The sequence below is a fragment of the Takifugu rubripes genome, chromosome 11 (genome assembly GCF_901000725.2).
Source record: "Takifugu rubripes chromosome 11, fTakRub1.2, whole genome shotgun sequence".
Lineage (NCBI taxonomy): Eukaryota > Metazoa > Chordata > Actinopteri > Tetraodontiformes > Tetraodontidae > Takifugu > Takifugu rubripes.
The window spans coordinates 11,472,291-11,496,153 of record NC_042295.1 but is presented as its reverse complement, the minus strand read 5'-3'; the positions used below and the strand labels follow the sequence as shown (position 1 = coordinate 11,496,153).

The following is a 23,863-nucleotide window of genomic DNA, read 5'->3' as shown; positions in this document are numbered from 1 at the left end:
GGAGAAGGAGGCGGCGCTGGGTGCACCTAAACAGACGGAGGGGTTGTGCATTGTGCTCAGTGTGTCAGCGCCTCATCCACAGAGGAGACAGCCAGGATCAGGCCACACACGGCCACAATCCCTCAGAGCTGCAAACCTGCACACCGCGGACTAAACCCGCCTCAGATCGCTTCCCTCCCGGGCGCTGCAGCCCCGTTCGTTGCCGCTGTCAGGAAGGACAAACCTGCGCCTCCCCCCCCCCCACGTTCCCGATCTGTCGCTTTGCGGAAGACGACGTGATATGACGCCTTCCTCCGCTTAATAACAGCGAAGCCACACAGCCCCGGTTCCCGAGGGCTGTCTGAGAGACCCAGAGAACGTTCAGCTACCTTTAACCTGCAGAACCGACCGACGTATACCGACGCGCCGTGCAGCCATGCCCGGGTTTGATTACAAGTTCCTGGAGAAGCCGAAGAGGCGCTTCCAGTGTCCCCTCTGCAGCAAGGCGATGCGGGAGCCGGTCCAAGTGTCTACCTGTGGACATCGGTTCTGTGACACCTGTCTGCAAGAATTCCTCAGGTACGCGGTGTGTTTGTGTGCTCACATGAGGCAGGCGATACCGGAGCCAGTTTCGGTCGAGCGACAGTAAATAATGGATGTGTAGGTGTGTCCTCACCTTTTCCTCAGCCTCCTAGTGTATTAATATTGTTGTGATGACCCCGACAACACGTGACCGGCCTGCAGGGGCTATTTCACCTTCATTTATTTAGGAAAAACGTCATGAAAGACACCACCGACGTCTCACGGAGGCGTCTATCAGGAGCTTGTCATTGTTCTGCAGAGGAAAAACATGTTGTTTTTTTTCCCCTGTGACGGCTGCATCATCCACTGGTCAGAGGAAGCGGTCTTGCCACGATGCAAATGCTGCTAATGTCCAACCGCGCCGTTAGTTTGCGTTCGTGCATTATTAAAAGCTCGTTAAATATTCAGGATGAATGGATTTACTGTTAATATCTGTCATGTTGTGGTGTTGGTGTCCTGCAGAGGGCCCCTGTCTCCCCATCCTGTCTGTCTTTTTGCCCTGGGGTAAAAGCGTCTGTGGGATGGAGAAGGTGTGTGTGGGGGGGGGGGGGTCTTACTCTGCGAGACATTGAGGTCTGTGTGAAGAAGCACAGAAAGAAAGTCTTTGTTTTGTCTGCAGGAAGACTGTGTCCTCCAACTCACATGATGAGTCTTCACACTCCTCACACACAGATTTGATTGATCACTATTGGAAATCGATTGTTTTTCTATGTGTGCACGAGTGGGACCCGCATTGTTTTGTTTTTTTCAACACAAAGAAGCAGGTTCATGTCTACCACAGAGGTTTCTGACTATTATTCCACCAATTAATAATCAATTAAAAGCCTAAAAATAATAAATGGTCTCTGCTTCCTCCGAAAGATCAATATGGACGCATAAAAGAGGCAAATGATTAATGAAAGATGCTCATTGAAATAACGTGTTATTATCAGCAGAGTAGGAAGTCTGATGCATTCTTTTCAACTCGTTTTTTTTCTTTTTACACATCCCACGTGCGTCAATAAAACTGTTAGTTGAGAGTCAGAGAAGCAAGGTCATGCCCAGAATACGTTAACCATTCAGTTGTGAGTTCCTGGTTCGCAGTCTGAGTCATCGGGAAACCTCCTGCGGCGTTCCGACCGCCAGCGAGCTGCATTTGTTTGAAAAGCAGGAGGCCTGATGAGCAAAGATAGCGAGGGAGGCTCGACGCTCGCTTCTGGTCAACGGGCTCGGTCGCCCGCCTCGTCCCGCTCGCCTCCACCTTCATTCTTTTATGACTCCCGCAGATGTTTATGAGAGGTTTCCCAACTTTGGGAGTTCTTGCTGAATAACTGTTTCTGTGTAATCAGGATGTATGATCAGGACTCCTCCCTGTCTGAGCTGAATCACCTCAGGATGGAACACCACCTCAGCACATACAGAAACACCACTCTATTATGCAAACCGGTACTTTATTTATTAATTTTCAGATAATAAATCACCTCTGTTGATCATTTACTCAGTTAATCTTTGACAGGGGCCCGACCAGAGCGCTGTATTATGACTCTTTAGACAGATGAAGCAGCTTTTCCTCCAGTATAATGTATAGAAATCAGCATGAGCTATTCCAGTCCTCACCGTCTTGTACTTCGTATCAGCCTTCAGTTCTGAGAGTTCCTAACAAAGAAGTTAAAGATCTGAGGGGACCGCTCAGACGAACAGTTGTGTGAACAGCAGGTGGTTTTTCAGCAGCTCTTCCTTTCACCACCGATTCCAAACAAAGCCGGAGCTGAGGAGGGCGGAGGCGCGCTCACCTCTTTAATTAAGAAAGTGTGCCGCTGGAGGCCGGTTCCAACTCCCCCAGTTGGTCCTCCATGAGGAGGGTCTGGCTTTATTGAAGCTGACAGTCATGGTTAGATAATGAAGGTTGAACTCTCTGACCTCAAACTTTAGTGTCCCGATACAACAGATTCACTAAAACCAAACAATCCCCATATCATCCACCTGCATTAGCTGGTTCTTTATGTTCTGAAATTCTCAGTCATGCTGAGCTGCTGTGACATAGATTAATGTTTCCTTTGCACCTCAGCAGTTGTCAGAATGAAGTGAAAATTTCCCCCAGAGGCTCTTGAGGAAATGCACAAATTGTTCCTTCTTAAATGTGTTGATGGGCTGGAGCGTTCCTGTTAGCATGTGATTGCTAAAGGCTTTGTTTCCACCCCGGGAGGAATGTCTTGCAGGCAACCCTGGGTTGGAGGGAGAGTTGCGGGCTAAATGCTGCCCAGCCCTGAAAGCTAAACCGCGCTTCTTTCACGTGCTGCTGTAACGCACTGACCGGCCAGGCCGCTGCTACAGCAGATGTTTAATACTTGGAGACTTGTGGCCGTGCTGCACGTGCCAAGGCTCATGACTCATGAGCCCGGTCGGTCTCTCAAACCGCAGGAATGCCATACGATGTGACAGTGGCGTCTCTGGGGGGCTGATGCAGAGCTTTGACATGGATGTAACTTGTTTGTTTGGCCTGGGAGCCTCTTTCTTCCGGCCTCCACGGGTGTTTTGTCGACTTGCAACTTCAGGCTTTCTCATATCCACGAACTCCAAAGAAGGCAGAATGGAGTGTGTTAAGTTCTGTCTGTGATGTACTGTACGCAATTGCGCCCCTTTGTCTCTCATTCTTGCAGGTAAAGACAAAACTACATTTGCAACCTCCTTTTTCCTCATGTCGTTGCTCTATTTATGGTTTGTAGAGTGATTACTCCACTAGTGCAACCAAAGTTTTTACACATTTTTAAGGGCCAGGACACCTTTTGTCCCCTTTCCTCTCAGAAAGCTGCAACTAACCACGGCCGTATGACATGCGGCGTCTGATTCTCAGCACATTTTAACTACAATGTGTCTTTTTAGCAGGTGACATTATACAAAATGCTATGTTATTCTTGTTGCTTAAGCTATAATAACTTTTTTCTTTGGAGGGGTACTGTGAAAAGGACGTTGCCATTTACCTTCAGAGCTAGCAGCCACTTTGCTCACCACTAAAATCCCTTCACCAGCATCTGGTGTTTAGAAGAAAGGAGTGATACATGATTAAAACGTAGGCTGACACAACAGCGTGGAAATCTCAGCCACTTTTTTCTCTTTTAAACACACACTGAGTCCACTTGTGTCCACTGGGCGTGCAGAGGGAGGTACACAGAACCACCTTTCTCTTCAAGGGCCAAACGGAGCGTTGGTGTCCGGCCTTGTGTGTAGGTCTGCCGCTCAAAGCAGCTGGGTCTTTGTATCTCTGTGGGTGTCTGTGTCTGAATGGGAGCCACGCCACGGATGGCTGATGAATGCCTCTGTGTCCGTCGCCACGGCCATCCTTAAGTCCCATCACAGGGACATGCACAGTCTCCTGCAGGTGTCCTAAAAGACAGCAAAGACATTTTTTCGCCCAGATCCGGAGAGCTCTGTGGGTTCTTCTGTATAGTCGGGGAGCGGTGCACAGAGACATTGTGTTGAGCTGAGCGAAAGCCTTCAGGCTCTGTGAGATGTGCACCAAGGCCACTGTTGGCAGATATCTTCATGTTTACAGAGCTGAAAAGGTGCAGCAACGTATCATTGCAGTGCGGCTGCCAACTTTGGAAATAGAGATTTGTGCAAAGAACAGAACAGCAATTGTCTGCCCAAAGAACCGTCCTCATTTAGCTAGTTTCACCGAAGTGTGCACTTTTGTGGTTTGCAGGACTTTTAAAGTCCTTTATTTCGTGTCCTCTGTGTCACCTCTTTGTTTCCTCTGGATACTCATAGAAGATACATCAGGAAATAAAGTGGAAACAATGTAATACAATCATAGAGAAAATCACATTTAATTAACAGTCCCTACTGACCAGTATATTATAAGTATTTAAACCGACACAATCAAGCTGCTAATGAAAGTTTGAGGATAAATGCGAAGCCGGTTTGTAAACCAAACAAACAGCTCAATGGATTTTTTGTAGAACTGGATGCTGACATTTCAATGTTAGGAATTACCTACATTTAAATACAGCCAGCCATTAAAAAGTCAAGTCAAGGTAGATTTCCTACCCACAATCCTGCTTAGAACCTAAAAGGGGCTGGATTAGTACAGTCTCAGAATGCGACACTTCTCTCTAGAATAAAGGATGGGTGACTCTTTAATCCTGCTTACCTGTAAACAGCCGAAGAAAACAGTATTTTAAAGCAAAATGAATCAGCAGAGGAAACAAGCTAAGCCCACCATCCTCGCTGTTGTCTTCTCTGCGCTTTTAGACGGACCTCCGAGGCCCAGAGACACTAAGACGTTGGGTTGATCGCCGCTAATCTACGGGTGGGAAGCGGAAAGGTGCTGTTGTGATGATCAAATCGCTGTGAGAGCAGTGCCCTGCCCTCATTTCAAGCAGTTGCAGAGGTCCCTAATGCAGAGAAGTGTTTTGACAGCTGTGTTTGAATGTAAAGAGGCAGAAAAAGGAGCCGTTTAAACAAAACGATTGAAAAGTCTCTCTGAGATATTTCAGAGTCTCACATCCTGACAGCAACTCTGTGTGTCACTGTCAGATCATCTGTCTGCTGAGAGGCAGTTTAGCTGTTCAAGGACAATCCAGCACTTCTGAAAGACTCTCCAACCTTTTTTATTTAAGCCACAAAACCGGCTGGCAGCGGCAGCGACGCGGACGCTAATGCAAACGCTAACAGGGCTTAAAGGCCAGGCCGTGGATGCAACAACATCTATATTCACTGTTTAATGTCGGCTTTCTTTGCTGTGTGCATCGCAAAGTTTAATCTGGGCGTGACCTTTGACATTAACATGTCCACCGGTCACATTTGTCCTACCGTTATCTGCACGTTTGGCCCTTTTTCTATCCCGCAGGTAACAAAAGTGATTTATTTTAATGCTCTAAATCAATATACTGACAGTGAGCAGAAGTGTGCAGAGCAGCCCTGACTCATACAGTAAGGACATGCCTCAACTCGCCCCTCCTCTAGAAGCGCTCCTTCAGCATGAATCTCCCAGCCTTTTGGGCCCAACAAAGACGGCAAGCATTCTAGCTATGCGGTGAAGCATGGAGCCCCTCGTGTAGCCAGCATGCTGGGACCAGACCATGAGACCCGGCCCTTCTGCTGCGAGTCAGCGGCCAGTTGGCCCAGATCTGATCTGCACGGCTACTGCACGTGCGCAGTTATGTGTGCTATGTGAAAACAGCTCAGAGGGGTTTTTATCATAACATATGCCAGTCCCGACGCCTCAGCCCACCGCCCTACTGCGCAGCACCTCCAGAGGTGTGCAGCTGGCATGTTTGGAAGCAGCTATTTAAACATTTTCAGTTTAAAAACACGACTCCTCCCAGCTGCATCTGCGCACGTTTGCAGTCTGCTTGTCCTGCACACAGGCCACTGAACCGTCTCGCTGCGCACTTGCATACACATACACACGTGTTCATGGAAATGATTCCAGGTGGACAGTCTGGTAATTGCACCCCTCAAATCCATCATCTGTGAGCGAATTTGATTATTTGAGGTGTGAACCCAGAAATATGAAGAAAACATGAGAGGTGAGGTCATATTTGGGTGTATTTCTTCTGGAAACCCAGTGTTCATCTTTCTGGAGTGTTGTGTTGCGCCTCTGCAGTGGAGGCATCTTCATTGCGACCGGTCGCCGAGCCGACAGCCCGGCATGTGTGGAATCTGTGTCCGAGGCCTGAATGGGGGGAGCAGCTGCGGAGAGGAGAGCGCGGGTGAAGCGAGCCGGGACACCTGTCCTCAGTGAAAGGCTCCTCTGTAGAGCCAAACAGGTGTCTGCAGAGCAGTTAAGCCCCTCACTTCAAGTGAACACACTCTGAATTATATCCATATCTGCAGGGGCACATGAGTATTAAGGTCATTGCCCCCTTTGCCCGCTCATCCTTTCCGCCCTTTTTCTTTCCCACCGGTGTTGAGAGCTCCCTTCCGTGCCAGCGCTCTTCCGTCTTCCTGTCATCAGCTGGCCTGTTTGCCGCGGCGGTCCTTTAACCAAACAGCTCAATGGCTCGGTCAAACACACTGACTCTCTTGTGTCCCCACGCTCTCACCCGTAGCTCATTCTGGGATATGTCAACACATTAATGCTCTCAAGTGTTGCCTTCTTTCCTCCTGCACAAGCCCACTATTGATCCCACCAAGGCCGGACTCGCAGGAAGTCCTCTGTCAGGTGCTCGTTCGGTGGGATCGTTCAGCTGGCTCAAGATGAGGGAGCTGTTGTTTCCTACTACTTTCTCTGCTCTCAAACTGCAGAAATTTGGAAAGAAAATAGCCTAAACTAGTTTTAAAAGCAATTATTCAGCATTATAAGAGATCACATCTCAAGAAATGATACTAAAAATAAAACATAAATCCACTTCTTTTATGCCTCTGCTGATGACACTGCTATGCTAACAACATGCATTTATTATATACATAATATCCAAAGCGTACACTTGGTTCAAGCGTTGCCACCAGCAACAGAAGAAGGTTGGAGAATTTGTGCCGTAGAAGAACAATGCAGCCTTCTAAGACAAAGGAGCCAATTTTGACGTCAGCCCCTCGCCGGGCTGAACAAAGAAGGCGCATCCACACAGCTGAGGAGTGGACAACTGCAGGAGGCGTAGCTCCGAGCTGACTCACAGGCGGGCGGCGAAGGGCCCCAACAGGCTGTGGGTGGGTGTTGTTGCATTGTTTCGGACCTCGATGGACACGCTCACAGATTCGGACTGATAACAGGAGACGCAGATGTGATTACAGCTGCAGATAGAAGCAGCCGGCAAATGTTTACTGCTGCATGTGTCTGCCTGCGCTCGCTGTCTGCCAACTATTCGCTCAGGACACACCTGAACAGCGCCCGCCTTATCTTCCACGTTACCATGGACACAGAAGCGGCCAGCCTAAAATTGTCGCCGCCGGTGTTGTGCACGCCTCGCACGCTGACGGATCGGGAAAAGGAGCTTTATCGCCTGCGGTTTGGTGATGTGGAAGTCGGCGTTATGTAACGCGGTGGTTCGTCTGGGAGGGAAAAAACCAGGCAATGAGTCATGACACGCCGCCATGACGGTGAATCACGCCGGGGCAGGTCGCAAGCTTTGACGGGGGAGGATCCAAATTGTTATCAGACATCAGTGCCAGCATCCATATGGTGGAGGTGTGGCGGTGATGCACCCACATGCTTCACTTCCGTTTTAATGACGGAGCGTTGAACTTCCTCCAGCTAATTGCAGGTGTGACAGAAGACAGAGTTCATTTTTCCCAGGAGTGTTTTTGTGAGACTGACTAAAATAACTCCCTGATAATGGTTTGCCCACACCTATTATCTCCTGCACACATAGGTGCAGCGAGGTGTGTGTGTGTGTGTGTACAGAAGAACCATCCAGCATCGGCTCTGCCAGATGTGTCTCTATCCACAGTGGCAGAACATTGGGAGGGTTGACGTGGTCCAGATCTACTGGGTGAACAGGTGCAGCAAGATCTGCTTCCATAAGTTAGTGGTCAGCAGTGGTGGGGGGGGGGCGGATTATCTGCACAGCCCACCTGCTACTCCTGGTTGCAGTGGATGTGATGCAGAAATGAGGCGAGATAATCTGCTCACTGGTCTGTCCAGTGCCCCCCGGCTCTGATGGAAGAATGTGCTGTGATCAGCTTTTTTTCCCCCTTGTCGGCTCGTTCAGAGATCGTTTTTCCACCTCTTCTCCTTCGGTGGAACGTGCTGGTGTGGCTCAAGGTGCTTGAAAAATCCCCAAACTTTTATCTTCAAGCACCTCTGATTGATGCTTTGCCAAAGGCGGCGTAAACTCTCATTAGAGGCGATATGTCACCTCTGGCTTCTGGGGTGGGTGAAACAGATCTGAGAGGTCATGGCAGTCATAAAACAACATTCCATGAACATGCCAGCAGGACATTGCTCCTGCTTTTGCCACAAGACTGCCAATATTGTGACACAACCATAATTGACCATAATTGGCCACGTGAATGTGGTATTTTGGCATTGCTGTGTGACAAAAATGAAACTGTATGCAGTACTGTGCGTACTTCCCTGGATTTGCAGGGAATTAACCTCTTGACCTCCTTATCAGCCATCTGGCAGAATAACTTGAAGCATAATAAAGAACAAAAAGTGCTGGAAAACTGAAAGATGGACTTTTAGCAAGCAGTTGGATCCAGATTTTTTTTATGGAGATTAAAAGGAGATGAAATGTGTGAGTGAGTGACCTTTGAAATGCTGGCCGAGCAGAGCCAGGTAAGCGCCGCGCCACTTTTCCTGGTCTCTAAGTTAAGCTAATTAGGCGGTGCAGGCTCTTACTGCAGGAGGTGGGATTTACTGTCATCAAGCAAGATTTTAAACGCATGTGGAGCCCAAATATGAAAACTGGTGCTCAAGATTCTGGGCAATTTCAAAGAAATGAGCAAGTGTGTTTGCAAAAATCCTTGAAAACGCGCATTCTCTGCTAATTTTACAGCTTGTGCGTTAGCCTGTAGCACATTGCTACACTTGTTAGCATTGCAGCTTTAATCACTGTGTCTCCTACAGCTGATTCATCGGGCGGCTGTGCCTGCTACAGCCTGCCCCAGCCGTATGCGTACAGTTGGCACTCAGCTGTTCTCTAATAGGCCAGGCAGAGCTTTGGCAGCCTCGGAGCCCCTCCATCCTGTAAAGGCGTTCCGCAGGATTAGTGGCAGCACCGCAGCTCCTCGAAGGCAGCCTGCCGTCGCTGAAGCTCACCCCTTTTTTTAAGCAGAAATCTGCCCTGTGAGATGGAGCTAAAATTAGCCCGGCCGATTAAAGGGTGAGAATTTGCGCGTCTGACGGATTTCCAAGCGTGCGGCTGCCTCCGTTTGGCCAACGAATCCCAGTCTCGTGTTTTGAATCATTTGGATTTTCACATGTGCGTAACAGCGGCCAGTAAAACAGAGAGTGGGGCATTTCACACCTGCTGCAGACTTTCAGGGCACTTTTTAGCACCTTTTCTCTGAGCAGCAGGTCCTTTTCATATGTGCAGTGTGTTAAAGCTCGGGACTCTCATTGATCTCTGGGCCTCCACAAACTGCCCTTCAGTCACATCAAATGTGAGGCACCTCTTTTGAAGCGCCCCTTTTCTCTTTAATGTGGCTGTGTCTGCGGACACCTCTGAGTGGTGTTTTCTTTCCTGCATGGTGTGTGGGTGAGGGGGGACTGCACTCATGCATACATGAGCTCCGGACCTGGTATGACTGATGGGGTAAACTACTCTCACTCAAACTCCCCCACCCCTGCAGCGCTTAATTAAAGTGGATTGATTTTCCTCTGCCTCCTGCAGTGTATAATCGGGGGAAACAAAAGTGCCAACTGCTTTCTGGGCCATTGTTTTGTGTATTTTCATCACCAGCCAAGCATGTCTAAAACAACGTGTCGGCTGTAGGTGCAAATTTGTGCATAGATCGCATTAAATTTGTTATCTCCCTCCATTTCTAACAGGATCAGAATCCACCAAATCCCCCAGCAGGAGGTAAGCTTAGCTAAATGATTTGCAGTAGGGCTCGGGGCGATAAACATAGATATTTGTGCGTTATCGCCCCCCAAAAAGTGTGTCAGGAATTTCTAAACATTTTAAATATGTATTGAATTCGCGAGGGCTGTGAAAAGAGCTGAAACTAACCGGATTAGCATGTTATCTTACCTTATCTAACCCCACCATCGGTTCTAAGAGTCTGCGCCGGAGCCCAGTCACACCGATGGTGGAGGACAGTGCGAGGGGATTATAAATACTTGCAAGTGTGGTCTGCCCCGCTCGTGCGCTTGAGGATGGATTATGGAATCTCTCATGATCAGCCCGCAGATAGCTGCTCTTTTCCGCCCTGGCCTTACCTTTTCCTCCTCGCCTCTTATTTGCGTTGCCAGCGAGTTAGGAAGCGTAATCAGAGATGCACTACGCTACACAGTGATGCGGCTCTTTATTTGCTGCTGCAAAACTGATATTAAAGAAATACACACAGAGACTTTGTTAGAGGACTCGTGCACATCGGACCAAACTGCAGGGCGAAATGAATATCATTACATAAGCGGCGAGCGAGGCTGGCCTCAGGTGTCCTGACTGTGAGGATTTATCGTTTTACTTGCGTGATTGTAGAAATATTTGAAAAAACATAGAACAGAAGCGTCCCAGTAGTAGCCTTCATGGCTTCACATTTGGCCTCACAGTAGTGGTTTTTCTATCTTTGTCCACATTTGGTCCCAGTGGGTGTTTAATGTGGGGTGCTGAAGATGTAGCCAGGGAAAGAGGCCAGACATCATCCCACACAAACAGTAGTAGTGCCTTTCCTCGCCTTGCATCATTTTCCCTGGTTTGGCAGAGCAACAGACTATTTGTGAGGATAAGAAAAACCCTTAAAACTACACTTAAAGTGTGCAACTCATCCTGGGTTGTTCGATTGTGCTTCATCGCAGCAGGAGGCTGTTTCATTTTTCCGCCCGCCTTTTTTTTTTGTTTTGTTCTGGTTGTCTGACACCAAATCACATGTAATTTATTTCCGTCTTGTTGATGGCCATGACCTGCAGACTGTCAGCCATTGTTACTTCACATGAAGCAGCTGCCAGGGGCCGGTAGTGACAAGCAGAGGAGGTCTGGCTGGATATTACAGGTGTCTCAAGCTTCCAAACTCAAATCATGCATTTGAGTAACACGTGCAGGCTTATTGTCATTATTCATTGATTACTTATTTCTTTTATTTATAATATACAGCTGTATATTATGAGCCCCCGAACTCCAGTCGCTTTTCCCTGGAATCCCAGTTGTCTTTGTAAGAGCAGTGACCTACCTGGTGGGTCAGAAAACCTGGCTGGATTATGTGTTTTGTTGGACTGGGTTGATGACCTCAGATAATGTAGGAGTTTTTATTAGAAAAGCAGCTCAAGCTCCCCCCAAACGGGGGAATTATTTCAACCTAAAACATAAAACGACTAAACAAACATAATGCTAACCTGCTTAGGCTTGCTCACTGATGTGTTATTTAAGTTATTTAAGTTCCCTTTCTGTCCTCATTTTACTGTCATCATGCTATCATTAGCTCTTAGCATGGTTGAGAGAATGCTATTATTATTATTAGTAGTAGTAGTAGTAGTCGTAGTAGTAGTAGTACTCATGCTATTTTGCAAGATAGCATTCGCTTGTGACAGAGCCCATGCTTGTTTATGCTCATTTTAAATGTAAACCTGTTAAAACAAGATAATTATAGTGATTATTTTACATTAGCGGCTGATTGTGAAACTGATTTGCTGAACAAGATCATCACCTTCCTTTCAGCGGTTGAAGAGAACGTCATCGTTTACGCAAATACAAAAGGTGCTTATTCTCAAAAGAATGCCCTGCGATGCAGCTATGCAGCGTTTACTTTGTCGGTATGACATACCGCACAAACTGCAGTGTCAAAGCGTCCCACGCAGGATGCCTGGTGTGAGCCGTCCATCCACCTGTGGGCTGATGTGTCATCACACTCCTGTGAAAGTTGAAGCCGTCCCTCCCGTCACACAAACAAAAGGGCTGCTGGCAGCTCGGCGCAAAGCCAGACGAGGTGTATCGGGTTCCACAGACCGAGACGCCACCTCCAGTTTCATTCTGTCGCCTGATAGGCGGTTTAAACGCACTAATCTGGGTTATCAGGAGGAAGAAGGCAAACTGGCTCTGCAGCATTAAAGTAAGAGTAGTTAGAGACTTCGGGCTGTGTCCCAATTCCATACTTGAATTTAGAGTTGCAATATGATAACACTGCTTTTATCCTGCAGTGAATATACATGGTTGAGGCTACAGAAAAGCTGCAGGCATGTCCTCCATTTTCATTTGGTAGAAGTGAAAACAAACTGTGGGCTGCAGGGAGACGGCACCAGGGACCGCTGGGAATACATCAAAATAGACTATTAAATCTTTGGAAAAGGCGTTTTGCTTTGTCTCTGTGGAGTAATTAAATTTCCGAAGCTGCTAGTTTAGTCAGAGGAAAACTGGTATAAGTTTTTTTCTAATAAATAGGGGAAAGAATAGAAATGTGTGGAATATCATCAGAGTCAGATTCTTCTTCGTCGTCATCATCATTTCCTCTGCTCTTGATGACACACGATGATCGGATGCAAATGTTCACAGTCCAGATAATCAATCCGGCTAATTAGAGGCAAATGCAATAGAGTTTGTACTGTAACAATCAGCCTTCCAACACTATCATCCTGGAATGGAAATAGCCTGTAAATGTGAAGAAATGGTTGTGACTTTTTCATTTGTTTGTTGGTCGTTGTGAAAGAAGCGAGACGCTGAAAAGACAGCAGTTCAGTCAAGGTTGCCGATGCCACCGAGCGCGTCTTGAAATGTGTTCGTGCCACCGACACGAACACTCCAAAGTGGTTTAGCTTTCCAATCGTTTTAGCTCACTGTGGATCTTGAAGTGCCCCTTCTGATAAAACCGTGGAGGTTTGTATGGCGGCCTTCCTGTTAGTTAACGCAGAGCAGCTTTCAAGGTCACTCTGCAGCCTCTGTCGCCAACACACCTCCTCCGCGCTGCCTTCAGGGGCATAACTGTCATTGGAAAAAACTCCTCTCCTCCCAGATTAAGCCCGAGGGGTTTGTGTACGTCTCACCGTCTGCCTGTCATGGCCTGCGCTCGGAGTGACGAGGCATGTTGTGACGGCTGTCCTCATGGTAGCAGCTGCGTGAATGGATGGCGGCTTAATCTCTGGCTGAAAAGACAATTTCAAGGCCTCTGGAACAAAGAGAGTGGGAAATGGGAGGCGGCCGAGGTCCTCGGCGATGACGGGTTTGGACTACTGGGAAGATTTCCCCTCCAGAGGGGGTTTGTAGAAAGTTTGGAAATTTGAGGTGGTTGAAACGGCGATGTGTCGAAAGCTGAGCTGCTGCTGAACGTCCACGGAGGAAACGGAGGGAGGCAATGAAACTTTAATGAGTTGGTGGGCTGTTTGTGGCGCTGTCTGGAGCTCCACCCCTCTCGCCATGACCTTTATTGTTGGGGGGGTTCACTGTAGTAGAATTCTGTGATTTGTGTGAAAAAGGGCTCATTTTAAAGCAATATGTTAGAATCAGAACTAAAACAATACTATTTACTTCAGTACTTCAGGAAAAGTTTTAGATGGGGACAGAGGAGGAGCCTTCTCCGCCTTTTGTGGCTAAAACTCATCAAGTTTCTGGGCGCTTGGAGCCAGCAGCGCTCTCTGAAGCGGGAACCTCTCTGCAAACAGGGAGGAATCGTCCTGACAGTCTGTGACGAGGCTCTTTTCGCCTGTCCGCCTCTTTGTGCGTCAGACACGGGTCCTGGGCTAGGATGGAGGCCCCGGGCCGTGCCCCCCCCCCCCCCCCCGCTCTCGGCTCGGGACCCGTCGCTTCCCATCTCTTCTCGCGGCGCGGTTAGCCCTCCACGCGGAGCGAGGACTCCTCTGCGGCGGCAGCGATGAGTAATGGCTCCGCGCTGCACACGAGCTGCTGACTGGGCCGACTGTCCTCTAATCGATTGACCCTCTTTATAGCCCGTTGTGGCTTGTTAATTGGTCTTCAGCTCCCTGCTGACACAGTGACCCTAATGGAGGAGAATTACTGCTGTCTCGTCATGCATTAACCACCCCCCTCCTTTCATCAAGACTTGCCCCCCCCCTCTGCTTGACACATGCTCTTTGGCTGCTGGCTGGACGGCGGCACAACACCCACGGTCCCTTGTCCTCTGACATGTTCCCTGGACTCCGAGAGCATGTGACGGTCATATGACGTGGCAGCCCGATTAAATAAAAACAGATGCTGCTTTCACATGGTCATCCTTTAATTGTTTTAAATACAATTTTAGCACTATTGAGGCCACGATGTCAGATCCAGCCTCAGGGCGCGTTCCATCCGAGCTGTCTTTGTTCATCTCTACTGGTGTGCAGTTTCAGACCTAAATCTCCAGTAAAAATGAACAATGGACGGGATGTTGTTACAGATTATTTATGGTATGTTCCCGTTTTTATGTGTGATCTAGCAGTAAATGTGCACGTCATGGAAAATAAAACCACCCAATGAGACATTTAATCCATAATAAGAACACATAAAGATAATATTTTCATTTTCTTCTGCATCCGTCCTCTCAACACAAAAATGTTGGGGATGTAATGTGAATCATTTTGGTTTTTGGGGTTTGGGTGCGACCGAAAGATGAATCAACTAACCAGATGTGAAACCAGATTCCGGACCTGCAGCGACTGGTGCCGTTTGTATGCACTACTACTACGCTACTGTCGGTTTCGGGCTCCGTAGCAGCTCATTGCAGCTTCTGTATTATTTAAAAGTGTGAATATTTAATGATGACATCAGTGTTGTTAGATGTTATGAGCGTGCCACGCTCATCTGGCCCTGAGACAGATGTGAGTGGACTCCTTTGCATGGAGTCTGCGAGGGGAAAAAAAGGGGTTTTGTTTTGTGTTTAACGGCTAGAGGGAAGAAAAACTTACTCTCACAGAGCAGAAATGTGTTACTCCTGAGGAGCACCCCGGAGCAGGAAGAGGGGTTCTACACTGCCTCATTGTCGGGGAACAGAGGCCCTTTGAAAGTGGCGTATCTTCATTTAAACTGCAGAAGATGAGGGGCTAAAATGAGCCATTGTCTGAGCGGCGTGAGCAACTGCGAAAGCAGCTGGGAAGAGGATCACCAGTTATCTCCTCACACATCCAGCCGGATTGAAACTTGTAACTTTGGCTCCCTCGTAGGAGTAAAATCCAGTGCAGATGAATCATCTGCGGGTAAAAAAAGATTAAAGAGCCAGTCAGCATAGCCCGTCTCTCCATGATCTGACGGCTGTGAGCGTGTGAGATGAGTTTTCTGTCATTAAGGCTGTTTGAAGAGGCAGAATAAAAGTAAGAATGTGAAACATTGAGCTGGGAGACTGTCAGATGAGTCCCTTTCTTGCTATTCTTAGTAGGGTTTTATGACTGTATGTGGTTTTAGAAGCGTCTGTGGTTGGCTGTTAAGGTATTTTTCTTTGGTCGTGATTTTTATGTGTGTTTTTGAGACTTATTACGATACTGACAAAACCTTTTTGCTGTGTTTTTTGCAGCGAGGGCGTCTTCAAGTGTCCAGAGGACCAGCTGCCGTTGGACTACGCCAAGGTACAATTCCTCTGACTATGCTAACAGCGACAAAGAGGCTAAATCAGGATTTTTGTCCACTACATCTGTAAACACACCATGAGTCTGACTGACTGTCTCTTTTAATATTCATAATCGTGTCCATACATCACGAGAGGCTGCAGGATTTTTTTTTTTTTATATTTGATGATGTGTAAGCGGTAATCCTTAAACCCAGAGCCAGAGAATCACTTTAATTTCAGTGGGAAAGTAGAGCGACAGCATTTTTTTTCCCCCTCCTAAAATAAATCCATCTCTGTAAAATAGAGAACTGTATCTACAATTCAGCTGAGCTCTTTTTAAAGGCAGTTAATCAGATTGTGTGCTGGGGGACAAGATAGGGTCTGCTTTCAGAGTAAGAGGATCTCTCTCTCTCTCTCTCTCTTCAATGTGAAACGATGTCATGAGCGGAACAGTAAATTACTGTCCCCGTTTCTAGGCAGCTTTTGACAATGCATCCACGGACCCAGACATTCTTAGCCTGAATTAGCCATCGAGCGGTTGACCCAAAACTGCAGCGAGGCTCAGTGCAGCTCCCCGTGCGTGCGGCTCCTGCGATAGCAGGGACTCACGGAGGATGTGCGCATGACACACGTCAGGGATTGGGATTTAACCGGCTCGCAGCCGCCTGTGAATCACCTCCATCCTGGTGGTCCTCTGGTGGTCCTCTCCTATCGCAGTGCTCCCTACAAAAAGGTGCAGAAACACAAGCTGGCTCCATCAGAACAGCATCCCAGTCATTATGGGATTGTGCTGCTGAAGTCTGAACCCAACAATGACTGAAGCAGACAGAGTAAAGCCCCAGGTTGGAGCTCCCTCAGTGCTTAACCCCCTGAGCTGCCTCAGACTAAGTTATTAAGAGGTCATTATTGCCATTTCCCTGCACATTCCGAGACTGGAACAATGAGAGAGGGATTCAGTTTGCTTTAGAGGATTTTTCCCTCTTTTGTTTCTCCTGAAAGAATGTGATTAGGGCAGCAAAAGTGAGCGAATTTCAGCCTTTAAGTGGAGAGCAGCAAGTCAAGCGTGCATCTACATTATGATAAAGAGAGAGAAGGAAGTGTTTTATCATGGATGATTTCCTAAAAGACTGCCGTGATTCTGCGCAGGGGCACGTGTGTGCAGAGGGGCTGTCGGCGAGCTGTTATTTGTTTAGAGGGCCTTTGTGACATTTTGAGGAAGTGGCTTTTCTTGTTTGTCCAGTGCTCATGTGACTGCATGGGGGGATGGAGATGAAGAGCTGCAAATCCTCGGCAGTGTAGAGGAGGATTTGTGCCATTTGGGCAGAAGCGTGACACATCTTCATCGCTTAGTGAGCAAGAGACTATAAAAACACGATTCTGTGTTGATAAATTATGTTACCTTAACTGTAAAAATGAGAACTAGTGGATCTGTGATTTCCAATGCTTCGTGCAGGTCGCATCAGCAGTATTTTGTATTTCACTGTTGAGGACTGTGAGCAAAGGAAATGTTGTTCTTATGAGCATAGCTGGTCCAAAAGCATTATTATCCAATTAGTAACTATTCTATTACCACCATTTTTTAAAATATATTTTTAAGAGTTGCTCCTGTCTTGCTTCCTCAGATCTACCCGGATCCGGAGCTGGAGCAGCAGATCCTAGCGCTGGCCATCCGCTGCATCCACAGCGAGGAAGGCTGCCGTTGGACGGGCCAGATGAAGCAGCTGCAGGTGAAGAGCTTCAACATCCTTTCTTTGCTCATCAAAGCTTACAGCTCCTGTTGCCGCCCTCCTCCTCCCGCCACCCCCGTTCTGGAAATACGTAGGTGGATTTGAGTCTAATGGCGTCTCTATGATTATATCCACTTTAGGGCCACTTCTCCACCTGCGCCTTCAACGTAATCCCTTGCCCCAATCGCTGCTCCGTCAAGCTGACGCGCCGCGACTTGCCCGACCACCTGCAGCACGACTGCCCCAAGCGCAAGGTCAAGTGCGAGTTCTGTGGCAGCGAGTTCACCGGCGAAGCCTACGAGGTAAGCTTCAAACCTCTTGTGTGTCTCTGTGTTTTCATCCCGCTTTTCTGCAACACAGCAGGATTCTGCCATAAACAACCCAACATGTGCCACGTAATTCCCGTTCCCATATGAAAGAAATCTTTGTAATAAAAGCAGCAGGAGCTCCCACTGCCCTCTTTTGAAATAGCACGTGTGCTCGTGGAAGAAATCAAGCCTTGACTGCCTCTTTCATGCCCAGAATGGGAGCTCAGAATTGCACCTCCATCATCGTTCTCCCACCTCTGTTGACTCTGGCCCACATTTTCTGCCCCGGCAACACTTACGGGGGCATTATAACCCAAGTTTTTGGCTTTCACATTGGAATTACACTATGTGTTAATAGCTGTGCATAATTCAAGAATTTTTCAAAACTCCTGATCGCTGAAACTGGAGTATAACAGACAGGCTGGTGTCCCATTTATTACGCAGCAGACAGAGATTGTTTGATTCCTTGAATGTGCTTTAAAATTGTGGATATTTTTTCACCAGAATCACCAGGGTGTGTGTCCTCAAGAGAGCGTTTACTGTGAGAATAAGTGCGGGGCGAGGATGATGCGTCGGCTACTGTCCCAGCACGGCATGGCGGAGTGTCCCAAGCGCACGCAGCCGTGCAAGTACTGCAGCAAGGAGTTTGTCTTTGATACCATCCAGGTCAGTCCATCGTCCACTCAAACAGTTCAAATGAGGACATGTGTAGAGAACGTCCTATTCCTCCTGCTGTCGTCCAGTCTTACCGCTCTTACCACGCTCTTTCTCCTGCAGAACCACCAGTACCACTGCCCTCGGTTTCCCGTCCAGTGTCCGAACCAGTGTGGGACACCCAACATCGCCCGCGAGGACCTTGCTAACCATGTGAAGGACAACTGCGGCAGTGCTCTCGTCCTCTGCCCCTTCAAAGATGCAGGCTGCAAACACAGAGTAAGACACACTGTACGATGGAAATTACGTCTTCTGTAGCCTCAAGATGTGTCAGATTTTGTGTAATGAACAGATGTTTGCATCAACTTGTACACAGCGGGTGGTCATGGGTTAAATCCGCTCGTCATCAGCTTGTGCTTTAATCGCTTTCTCGTCTCTTCCGCAGTGCCCTAAACTGGCTATCGGTCGTCACCTGGAAGACACCACTAAGTCTCACCTGACCATGATGTGCAACCTAGTGGGGCGTCAACGCCAGGAGATCCTGGAGCTGCGGAGGGAGATGGAGGAGTTGTCCGTCGGCCATGACGGCATCCTCATCTGGAAGCTCAATGACTATTCCCGCAAACTTCAGGAGGCCAAAATCCGAAGTAATCACGAGTTCTTCAGCCCCCCGTTCTACACTCACCGCTATGGCTACAAGCTCCAAGTGTCGGCCTTCCTCAATGGCAATGGCAGCGGTGAAGGCTCCCACCTCTCCGTCTACATCCGCGTGTTGCCCGGAGAGTACGACAACCTGCTGGAGTGGCCTTTCTCCTATAAGGTGACTTTCTCCCTCCTGGACCAGAGCGACCCCTCGCTCTCCAAACCCCAGCACATCACTGAAACGTTCAACCCAGATCCCAACTGGAAGAACTTCCAGAAACCCAGCAGCACCAGGAACTCGCTGGACGAGAGCACCCTGGGCTTCGGCTACCCCAAGTTCATCTCGCACGAGGAGATCAAGAAGAGGAACTACGTACGAGACAACTGCATCTTCATAAAGGCCTCTATAGAGATCCCCCAGAAAATAATGGCTTAAGACGTTCGACGAGGAGAAGGACGTGGCTCTTGACTTTTAAAACTGCTACACACTTACCCTTTAGATACTTTTCTACCCCGACAGCCTCTCCACCAAGTAGCTTGAAGTCTGTTTGGCTGCCTGAGCCTCGGAGGACCTGCAGTAGATGTTTCACAGAGGAGACAGTGTTGGGTCTGCAGAACCATCACTCTCTGTTTCTTGTTTTGGATTTTCTACTAGATTTTTGTTGGGTTTTTTGACCATTTAACACATTCTGCAACAAAAGCCTTGGAAATCAAACAGTGCCTAGAGTTTATCTTAAGTTATGTTTTGGTTGTTTCTGCGGCGTAAATGTATAAAACTACGGATACGCTGTAACGTCGGGGGGGGGGACGAAGAGCTGGACTAAGCCTCCAGGGTTAGAGAAGAGCTGTCCAGGAACATCCCGTTTAAGATGGAAGGGGCTCAGCAGACTCAAGCCTTTTGTTTACATGCTCATATAACTTACTTCTGTAGATCCCGCGAGCCCCTCGGACTGTTTGTAAGTGTCACCACGCATAAACGTCAAACATTGTGTTCGTAGGTGTAAGACATGAAGCATCAACCTCTGAATTGTTCATGTGTTCAAGGGAATATCCGTTGCATTTAAAGGAGTCTGTATATTCAGTTTGGAGCTACGCAGAGCGCCCAGGAATGCATTAATTTAAGAGGAACATCCTCCAAGGAGCCGCCATAATGACTATAACACAACCCCCCACCTGCTAGGAAATCAGATTTTTTTTCCCCCCCATTTGACGTTGTCAAATAAGTATTTGTATGATTTCCAGTATGGGCGGGTTAGCAAACTAGCGGCTAGCTGTTGGTCCATATTCAACAAACTCAAAGCTGAAAATTAGATTCTCATCTTCATCATCTTGGCTTATGTAAAAACAACAACAGTGAAGCTACGGATGTGAAATGCTGTCAGTCGTTCGAACCCGCCGTGTGACCGAAGCAGTCTGTCTGACGACTACGCAGGTCGGCGTGCGTGTTGCTGAGAGCCCTGTGATGGAGGAAAAAAGCACCTTTTGTCAGTCTTCACATGAGCAGCGTGAGCAAAGAGGTCTGAGTGCGAGAGGAAACTGTCGGTGAAGGAAAAAGCAATGTGGCCTTTTTATAAAGTACGTCTTCGCATGAGGTTTTTGGGGAGGAACAGGACTACTCCAACACATGCATGCTTCACGTGCATCCACCCGGACCACATTCTGGTACTGTAACCTGCATTCTTGAAACCCTCTCCCCTTGGTGGCTACTCTTTTAAGGACCATTTATATTAGAAGAATTTTCAGAAAGAGCGTTTTTTTGTTTTTTTAGGACTGTTTTTATATATGGAAAATGTGAAGGCTGTTGGAGGACAATAAAGACTTGGCTGTGAAGTACGTTGTTTTTAACACCGTGGACCCTTTATTGTTGGAAATGGAGATCGTTGATGCACTACACCAGCGTCAAACATTGTGGCGATTGCCGGGCTTTTGGAGGCATCGCGTCAGAGGGCGTCTACGATTCCGATGTTTGTGAATACAAATGTACAAATGCAGAAGCACATTCTGTCTCTTTCTTATCATCCACGGAAACTTATATGATTTCCCGTCACGATACCAGCTGATATTTTACAGTGATTCAAAGAAACCAGATTTAAAAAACAAAAAAAAAACAACTTTTTTGTAAGATTCTGTATTTTTAAAAATGCTTAGCTGTTTTATACAAACACTTTTGTTGGAGAGTCGGGGTTGACTTTCGGAATTTTCATCTCTTGGACGTTTGGATAATTTGTACTTGTGTTTTGAGCCTCACATACTCTGTGTTATCACGTCAAAGTATTTATTTTAGGTGTCATGTGAGTGTGCACAGATGGCAAAAATATTTTAATATGTTGATTGATGAGTGCTTGTCAATTTCTTAATTGAAATAAAAAACCTTATATTATCATTGTGTTAGCATTTAGTATTTAATTGCATATTTACCACAACCTTTTGTATTTTGTTGTATGTTGTACAAGGTAACTCAGATCATCTATCCATCTACTGCTTTGTCTCTTAATGGCATCATGGGGAACTTAGATTTTAGTATTAAGTTCACAATACTGTTATAACTGTTTCGTTTGTTTCTTAAAAGTGAAGCCAAACCCCACAAAAAAATTTGTTTGACTTTCCTCTCGCCGTGTGATCTGGGTTAGAGGCAAATGTGTCCCCTCGTCCACCTCCTTGTATTCCGGTTTGGGACACAGGGAAGCGGAGCGGCGCAGGAAGTGGGCCGGACACCCGGCACACTTTGAAGGGTTGCCAGGGGTTTGCATTAGCCTGCACTCTGGAAGATGAACGGTGCAGAGGGACTGAGCAAAGAGGAAAATGAGCTTCTAATGTGAACGTAATTGAGAAGTCCCGCAGGAAGCCGGTCCTGTTTTTTCACTTTCTGAACAATTGCTGGCCAAAGTCTTCCAAAAACAATTAATCTAAACTAGCTCAGCATGAATTTAAGATGGAAACATCTGTTTTACAAATACAGTTTAGTAGTTCTTTGCTCCTGTTCCCCTTTTCATGATTATTACCAAAAAGCTTCATGACGTTTCTGACTTCAGGGTAGCTTTTTTTTTTTTTTTTTTAAGTTTCCCCATGCTGAGACAGATTATTCATTCCACAGGAAGGGATCCACGACTCAGGACGGTCCCACACACAGAAATTTCGGCCTCAAACTTTCCTGGCATCTGGTGCACGACCAACAGCCCTGTACTACAGCTTTTGGGCGATACAGCATGAAAATAGAAACGGCTAATTACACGTTAGCCGACTCCCTGTTTCCCATGCAGAGCCAAATCACGTGAGGCTCAGCGTACACTAGCAAATGACCCTCCGCGCACTTGGTAAATAATTTGCAGCCGTGCAGCGTGAGCATCGTTCCCACTCGGTGAGCTTCACTGACCTTTGGTCACTTTTTGTAGAAAGTCATGTGGCAGCTGGGTTAAATATGGAGGAGGCGGGGGAGGGTGGTAGCGGCGAAGGCAGAGAAAGGGCCGACCCATGAGGCTTTCCTCGCCCATAAGAACAAAACGCATCAAAGGGGAGCTGCGGTCTGAAACGGTGCCATGTGGCCTCCTGCAGAAGTGATACATCAAAGAAAAACCTTATCGAGAAAATTAAAGACTCAAGTCAGCCCCAGTTGTGCTCCGTTAAGATAAAATGAACTGAGCCCAAAAATTCTGATTTATTTTAGAGCCTTTTAGAGTCTCCACACTCCAGCTCTCCATCCGACCATTTACCCGCTCATGGCGTGTGTTTTTTTTTGTGGGAGGGAACCTGGGAGATTTGCAGAAAGCACCAAATAAACACAGATCATGGAAAAGATCCGGTGAAACACTGTAAACATGCATAACACGCTCCAGCACAAGTGATTGGATGTGAAAGGTGCTAACAGCATCTGAACCTGCTGTTGCTGACAGCTGCCCCCCCCCCACTCAAGAGCTGACAGCATCAACGGGAGTCATTGACAAAACTGCTTTCAGAGAATGTCTGAACACTCGTACATCATTTGGAAATATTGTGACGTGAGCAAATCAAGCAGCTATACAAGACGTCCCGCACAAATGAATAAAAGTATCCTGGAATGAGTCACTGCTTATAACGGGAAGTCGGATCAGTGATGTCACTGTGCAACCTTCACTGCAGCCACGGAGTTTCTGGTATTGCAGAGGACTACGGGGTGTATTTTCTTTGCTTCCTTCACCTTTTCTCCGGGCGGACCCGGGCCTCAAAACAAAGAGTATTTATGAGTGTGAGCCGCTCTAAATGCAGAGGGTGCTCAGAGGATTGGGGTCGTTCCAGACAGTGAACCTGAAAGGGCTCTCCGGTGAGCGGAGCTGACCTACGTGATGACAAATGGCCCCAGCAGGATATGAACATCTGGAGGCTCCCCGGTTATCTGCATATACTAAGAATGTGGCTCTGACTGTGAAGATCTGAGGGCCTCTGAGATGTTCCTGTGCTGAGTAAATCTGACATTTGTCTTGCTGACTGAATGTCCAGTCTCTGGAAAAGCATCTAACTCCTCCTGACTGCGTTCCTCATTTTAATAAAACGTGTCCAAAAATATTGAGCAGATGTGATCAACAATCTATGCTTTCATCCCTAGATTATACTAGATTTAATTCAACAGGAAGAAAGCAGGACCAGGCTCACATGAGGGGAGGCTCCATCTGATAGTTGTCCTGGAAACATATTTTAGAGGCTATAATTTAGCTGTTATGGAACACTGATAGCACTTGAAAATAATATCTCACAATAAATGTTGACTGGGAATGTAAACGAACTGTAGAGCAGTTTGATGTATCAACTCAGAAATTTCAGAATATTAAAAATGTAATAAAAAGCAGGTTATATCAGTTCATCTAAAACTAGTCCCTATTTTCTTTTGGTTTTTTGCTTTCAACATGTATTAATCATGATTATTTCTCCTTCAACTGACATTTATATTCC

General features: G+C 47.2%; 1 protein-coding gene across 1 annotated transcript; it reads left to right on the top strand.

Annotated features, from left to right (window-relative positions):
• Positions 1–415: 415 nt before the first annotated feature.
• On the top strand, positions 416–21,323 carry traf4a (tnf receptor-associated factor 4a). The gene is made up of 7 exons (XM_003968539.3): positions 416–558; positions 15,577–15,628; positions 17,232–17,336; positions 17,477–17,638; positions 18,149–18,310; positions 18,422–18,577; positions 18,744–21,323. Exons 1-7 carry the CDS (start codon positions 416–418, stop codon positions 19,374–19,376), a joined length of 1,413 nt encoding a protein of 470 aa, XP_003968588.1. The 3' UTR covers positions 19,377–21,323.
• Positions 21,324–23,863: the final 2,540 nt, after the last annotated feature.